At 41.7% G+C, this 7,476-nt stretch overlaps 1 protein-coding gene across 4 annotated transcripts in view; it reads left to right on the forward strand.

Annotated features, from left to right (window-relative positions):
- LUZP2 (leucine zipper protein 2) overlaps positions 1–7,476 on the forward strand; it is a 479,617-nt gene that overhangs the window by 417,784 nt on the left and 54,357 nt on the right. For 3 of the 4 annotated variants that reach the window (XM_019519482.1, XM_019519483.1, XM_019519484.1), the window contains one exon: positions 5,379–5,543. The exons of the other annotated variant lie outside the window; for it this stretch is intronic. In XM_019519482.1, coding sequence (XP_019375027.1) covers positions 5,379–5,543 — 165 coding nt within the window. The remainder of the gene's footprint in view (positions 1–5,378; positions 5,544–7,476) is intronic. 4 annotated transcript variants of the gene reach the window in all.

Below are 7,476 nucleotides of genomic sequence, written 5' to 3' on the forward strand. Positions count from 1 at the left end.
AATATATATATATAAATAAATTTTATTTCCATTGTAAGCCTTTCAGTTGCTGGGATTTTTCCTAGCAACTGAAATGTATTAAACTTGGAAATTGTTTTCTTTATAGTGAGTTAGAAGGGGTTTTTTTTGCATTTAATAAATCACTTTTAAGTATGTCTGAGCTTCTATAATTCCAAACACACCCCTATATTATATGGAGAGGTAATTAGCCATATTAGTCTGTCTTAAGTTGGGCAGAAGGCAGGGTAGAAGTACATGTTTAAGACTAGCTGAATCAGAGATGCATAAGCTCTTGTGAGCCACATCTAATGAACTGAGCGGTGACTCATGAAAGCTTATGCATCTCTGTTTTAGTTGTTCTATAATGTGCACTGCTACCCTGCCTTCTGCCAAAGGAATGAATTTTATTAGTAGATGTTTAGGATTATGAATCCAAAAAGATGATAAAGCCAGTAGGGAAATACAAATCACCCAAGCAAGGGACTAACATTAGAGGGATGGGGGTGAGGAGTGGAACGCAACTAAGTTACAGAAAATACCATGTTAGCCAACTAAGCCCAGGGGAGGGGGGTGGGGAAAGTTGAAGGAGGAGGTTCGCGACCCTGAGAGAGAAAGAAGATGGATACACACAAACCTGTACAATGGTCCTCAGTGTATACATTATACATTATAGAGTTAGCCCAGGCCTAGATAACTCCCCACTGCAAAGTCATACTTGTGCCAGACCTATTTAATTTCATTCACAATAGTGGTGTACCAGCCCGAGTATCAGGATGGATTTCAGATGAAGTAGTATATGATTCTTAAACCAAGCTGTTCTAAGAATTAATTCATACAGTGCTCCTTCTCTCTCCTACCTTGAATGGAACTATTGTGGTGCCACTGGCATGACGTATTTACAAAAAGTATTGTTCCCAAGTGGAGTTACTCATTATAATGCAGACAGTACTGGGAAACGCAGAGAGCATTTGGCAGCAAGAACTTTTAATGAGAATGTCATTAAAGAATTCTGTCTGCTAACCTCAGAATGATTTGCAGCAAACCCAATTGACTCTCTACGATTTTGTTCCTTTCCTATCTACTAATATAAACATGTAATTCAGAGTGCTATCATGCCACTGTTTTACCAGAAGGCTGGTATTAGTTTCTGGCAAGCTAGCAGCAGGGAAAGAAGACTTCAGGGATGGCTTCCTTGTCCTACTACTGTGAAAGGTCAGCAAAAATGGATTGTTAAAAATCCGTGAAGAAGAAGGGAGACAAGAAAGTATAGCTCAAGCAGAATTGTGGGAGAGAACTGGAAGACTAAAAGCATCCAAGCTTGGTTAACCCTTGTTCTTCCTACATGAGAAATGAGTTTTCCTGTTTGGGATGAAGTGACAGGTGTATTCTTGGTGTATTGATTTCACAATGGAGCCATGAACAGCATCTGCTTTAAAGAATAGGAAAGATGACAGAGAAATGAGAAAGTACATGTGAACTGGATTGCATTGAACAACAGGTTCTCCAAGTGCGTTGATAGCAAAGTCACATATTCTTAACACAGCATGGATAAACATTTCATCCTTCTGTCTTAGGTTCAAACAGTTTTATTTGGCTACTCTGGCATACATTTGTGTGCACTAGCAGTAGGCTTTTCTCAGTGGCCTATACAAAATGCTTTGCCAAAATGCTTCATACAGCCTTTAAGAGTTATCCTGTACTTGAACAAAGCTAAAAGGTACCAAACAGGTCCAATTAGATGATTTATCCCCAGGTTCCAATTAGATAGCGGCAAGATGAATGGAGTTTAGGGCAATCTCTCTCTCTCGCTTTTTTGTTAATGGACAACACATCCTACTTACCAAGCTTTAAAAAGATATGGAAAAAATTGCTACTAATTATTTGGCTAAACATTACTGAAATAATTACAGTAGAGTCTCAATTATCTAAACAACAGTTATTCAAACCATTCTGTTATCTGACTTCAGGATAGGCTGACTTCAGGCTAGGTTGCCTAATGTGTGGTAAAAGTGAGAGCACTTTGTATATAATTTGCATTTAAAGGTTTATTGAATGTGCTTCATTGCCCAAACAATTTTGATTTGATAAATGCATTTTGATCTCAGATAGTTCGGAGAACAGATTCTCTACTGTACCACTGCAACATAATGTCTACGCTGATAGGGCCCTCCTTAAGGTTGTTCTTACTCTTGTACCTGTCAACCTTCTACACCAATGGTCTCCCAACTGTCCTTGGTTTATGAATGTCAAGTACTGGACAAGTAATATGATTCATACAATATCATACTTCACTTCCCCTGTCAACCTCAGTTTTAAGTTTTAAATTTTTGTGGTCCAAGTAATGTTGGAGTGTCTCATGGGCAATGTTTTCTATGAGTCTTGGGTTGTGGGCCACTGATCTACTCTATATAGTCTTACAACTGATCCTAGAAGTAGTCTATTGTGAGCTGAGAAATTCTGCTGAACTTCAAGGTATGATGCTGACCCTGCTGCAGTGTGTTTTTAAGTTTCTCAGGTCCCTGGCATGTGCTACATTTTTGGAATGATTAAAGGAAACAACATGCCACACCTATATTGAATTTATGGTACCATAAAATGCTAAATGAGCCATAAAGATATTCCTCAGAATGTGTGTAACATCTTTGTGGCTGGTTTGTATGGTACCATAAATTTAATGTGTGGCATGCCTCATCATCCTAGTGCTTACTGCAGCTGGGAAGCCTTTCGTCTGGAACCTGGCTGGGAGATATGAGCTTACTAGGACCAGGAAGGCACCTTAAAAATCTTTGCCCTGCAACCTGTGGTCCTGGGTGTAGAAAGCTAAGCACCTCTTTAAATATGGGTGTGCAGCTGGTTGAGAGATCTTCTCCAATCCCCACTTGCACATGCCAGTCAAAAGAGGCACCCAACACGAGCAGCTGTACATGATGTGTAGCTCTTTAAATGTGCAAGTACAGCTGGGGATGTGGGAACTTACTTCTGTCCTTGGCTGCACACACCAGTTTAAAGAAGGATCTAAGAATCTCCCCCATGACCAACTGCATGCTCCCTTTTTTTTAAATATGCTCAGTATGACCAGCTAGAAATAGAGGAGCCACCCCATTCCCCAATGCTTATTTTGAGTACCTCTTTAAAATGGCATAAGCAGCAGGGAGGGAGTGAGCTCCCCCATCCCCAGCTCCACTGTGGGGGGTACCAAGAGCCCAGTATTGGGGAGCCGTTCCCTGATTTCAGGCTTACAGTCTCCAGGCAACCCAAAAAAAAGCAGATAGGAGTGTAGCTGGGACTCTCAGCTATGTATCTGCTTTTTTAAAGGAATGGTGCTCTGTAAGCCTGACATATGGGAAAGGCTTCCCAGTGGTAGGTTCATGGTGCCTTAGACCTTTTAAAAGCAGACATGAAATTGAGAACCCCTGTGGCACTCCCACTTTTTTAATGCTCCTGGGCATCCATGAAAGCACCCCCTGGAGAATGAGGAGCTCCCAGTTCCCCAGATGCAACTTCTTTGGAGGGTTGGGGGTGCAGCTAGAGAGTAGGGAGCTTCCCATTCTCCAGGTACAGGTGCCCCCTACCCCTCCATGCTGGCTCTCATTTGATTGGACTTGGAGAAATGTTATGTCCCATTCCCCAAATTGCTTGACCTGCCATGCCAGATTTCCATAGCAGGTCACACACTTCTGTGAATGGGGCATAACATTCCTCATACTCCAGTTTTATGCCCCATTCTCCAAATTGTGTGACCTGCTGTAGATGTCTGGCATGGCAGGTTACGAGAAATGGGACCTAAAACTCCTGAGACCCCAATTGTGCAACTGCTTTAACATCTGCCAGTGGTGTCATAAACTGCATGGATAGAACACAGGTCTACTTCTTTGCAGAAGTACCAGAATGCCCTGTTCCTGTTTAATGGACATTCCTTATACTGACCCCCACCTCTCTGCTGCCCTAAGAAGATTCAAGCCTAGAGAGACAAGTAGTCAACAGACTGATTCCTAGAAGACTTCTGTTTTGCATGGCATGATTTAGCATTTTTATTGTATGCTTGACAAAGATCAGAATGAAAAGCTGGTGGCTTTGATGTGGTTTACAGGGTTCAATATAGAAGGGAAAGATAGATTATGTGTCTTGGTCTGATTGAGAATAACCTCATGATGAACATTAAATAACGACATAGAATGAGAGATGTTCCTAAGGTCATCCAGGAGGCCTATGATGTAATAGGAAATTTAAATGTTTCCCAAGTTCCAGGTTAGCCATGTAATCATTAGGCCATCTTTCCTGTCCTTGTTTACTATGGGTATGTACAGGCACTGAATTTCAATTGATCTAACCAGGGTTAAGCTTATCTAAATGCCCACTTATGTAGGCATTCTAAGGGTTTAATTTGACCAAAAAATGGCATGCCCAAACTAAATTAGTTCATCTCAGGAGGTGCACTTAGATTGAGATAGGGATAAACAATCTAGGAAGGGGTTAACCTGATCTAGCCAATGCTTGCATATACATCCCCAGGGCTGGGGAATCTCACCTGCTCGCTTCAGCCCTGGGGCTGTTCTGTTTTACCCCCAACCCTGATCCTGACTGGACTATTTTTAATCCCCAGATTCCTTCCAATCTCCCCTGACCAGGCAACCTCTGCCTGTACTGACACACCATAGCCCTGCCAGTCACTGACAGAAATGCCAGCCTCCCCCTGGACCCATCCTTCTCACCCCAAGTTTCTTACCTCAGGCTGCCTGTGTTGCTGCCAGCAGTGGCAAATGACTTCATGTGCCACTTCTAGCAGCAGCAAAAGGCTGCATGTGCCTCTACCAGTCTAGGTTTAAGCAGTTTAAAATAAGCCGCCTGAACTTAGACTGGCTGCAACAAATGCTTGTTCACAGACAGCTTACCACTTTCACAGTCACTGAGAGTAACACATATATCTCTTTATCAGGCATAAGATGTCAATATTATGATTGTTAAAGGGCTTGTCTTACCGGCATTGTGAAAACAGAAGCTTATTTTGTGAAGCATACTTGGCACCAGTGTGTTGAACTTAAAGAAAAATACAGATCTTCTCTGATTTGGACAATGGTAACCTTGATGTCTCCCAAATCCAATAAAAAAACTGATAGTTTATTATGTAATGGCATAGCATTTCAATGTAAAATAAATTATTTTTCTATTATATTAAACAATTTGCTTATAATGTATGGTGGTATGGTACCAAGAATCTTGTCTGTGTGTATTTGCAGAATAATTATATACATGTATACTTGATTCTGTCCAGCAAACCTAGAAAGAATGTGTTTGATTCAGAGCAATCCTCTTTGAAAATAAGCAATACTCTTTGCTATAACCAGTCTGAAGATTTGATGACATCTCACTTTCCTCAGGAGTCTCAGCTGAAAGCTTTGAAGGAGACTGTCCAACTCTGCTTGTCTTCTGTTCTTCACAATCAACCTCCAGCTATGAATATAATCCATTCAAAACCAACTGAGAGGCTGACATCCCCAGTTACAAACGGCTCAAAAGTTCCATTTCAAGCAACAAACACTAAGGTAAAATGTATTCCCTTTTTCATTTAAAGAGCTTTCAGTTTGTCCTGTAAGACCATCAAAGTGGAACTAAGAAGGATTTAAAATTTATTGAAAGATTAGAAAGTATTTTAAAGATAATGCTAAGCATTTTTCCCCTGATGTCACTAAAATTACTTTTAAAAAGATGGAGAACATGAGAACATCTATTTTTATAGCTATTGAACAAAATTCTTCATCTTCTGTTACGTGGACTATGTCTGCATATGGATCTAGCATAGTTCTCTGTATGAAGTATGTATGTATAAAGTAAGTGTCTGCAGGTATGAGACATGGAAAGCCAAGGCAGGCATGGAGATCAAGCTGGTGACTGAAATTAAGAACAACAAAAAGTCTTTCTATAGGTACATAGGGAGCAAGAAAAAAAAATGATCTCCTCTGTGGGACCCTGCTGAATACAGAGGGGCAGCCCACAGTTGATCCCCACAAAAAGACAGAGCTCCAAAATATATACTTCACATCTGTATTCCTGAAATCAGATGGGAGCTGTTCACCTGACCAGAGGCCCAGGGAATATGGGGAAGACAACAGACCACATGAAATCAGTCCTGAGCAGGTGAGGGTACTCTTAGCACATTTGGACATTTTCAAGTGTGCTGGGCCAGATAACCTGCATCTGAAAGCCCTGAAAGAACTGGCTAGGCTTGTGGTAGGACCTCTGGCAAAGCTGTTTGAAGAGTTGTGGAATTCGGGAGTAGCCCCAGATGAGTAGAAGAGAGTCAACATGGTGCCTATCTTCAAGAAAGGTAAGAGGGATGACCCTGCAAACTATATATTGGTCAGTTTGACTTCAGTCCTGGAAAACATCTTTGAAAATTTTTTTAAGGAGGCCATCAGTTACAAGTTCATAACAGGTGGGGTACTAAGAAGCAACCAGAATGGCTTTGTCGAAGGTAGATCATGCCTGACTAACCTGGTGTCCTTTTATGACCAGGTAACCAACCAGCTGAACAAGGGACACAAGGTTGATACCTAGACTTCAGTAAAGCTTTTGATTCCATTTCCCATGAGATTCTCTCAATTAAGTTGGAGGGTACTGGCCTAGACCAGTCTACAGTAAGGTGGGTGGACAATTGGCTTAGAAGCTGATCCCAGACAGTTGTAATCAATGGGATGGCCTCATCCTAGAGGGCCATCTCCAGTGGTGTCCCCAAGATTGTTGCTTGGACCTCTGCTCTTTAACATGTTCAAGACTTGGATGCGGGGGAGGGGGGTAGAAAGATCAATGGTTAAGTTCATGGATTTTACCAAGCTGTGGGGAAATCTGGGCATATCAGGATAGGATAACAGGCCTGTGCAAATAGGGAACTATTCAATTTGGATTTGGCCAATTTGGATGCCAGCAATTTTATTCAGAGATTCAAATCACTTTTCCGATTTGATTCTCCCAATTCGACTTCAAAAGATTCGGAGCAGATTTGGAAAGATTTAGAGATTTGGCCATAGAGTATAATGGGGAATCAATTAACTATCTATAACTTTGTTGTTTCATGGCTGATTCAGATGAAACTTGCAGAGGTAGTAGCCTCTGCTTGGAGCATGAAGCCTGCAAAGTTTCAAAGTAATAGGTGCAGGGGTTTCTTGGAAACTGTACCTCAAAGTTGTAAAAGCAAAACTCATATCACGTGTGTGTGTTATACCACATCAGGGTAAAAACTGCAGGGATGGTACTCTTGCTGAGGACACAAATCCTGTCAAGTTTCAAGGTGACAGGTGCTGGGATTTCTGGGATGCTTCACCTCAAACTGCTGACAAGCAAAACTTGTGACATAGGTGACACTGTGCATGTTAAGGCACATGGGGGTGAAAACTGCTGGTCTGACAGGACCTGCTGCAGCCATGAAGCCTCCAGCTGTCAAGGAGATAGGTGCAGGGGGAGCAGATCAAGACCCCTGAA

The sequence above is a fragment of the Gavialis gangeticus genome, unplaced genomic scaffold, assembly GCF_001723915.1.
Source record: "Gavialis gangeticus isolate Ggan-Ray unplaced genomic scaffold, GavGan_comp1, whole genome shotgun sequence".
NCBI lineage: Eukaryota > Metazoa > Chordata > Crocodylia > Gavialidae > Gavialis > Gavialis gangeticus.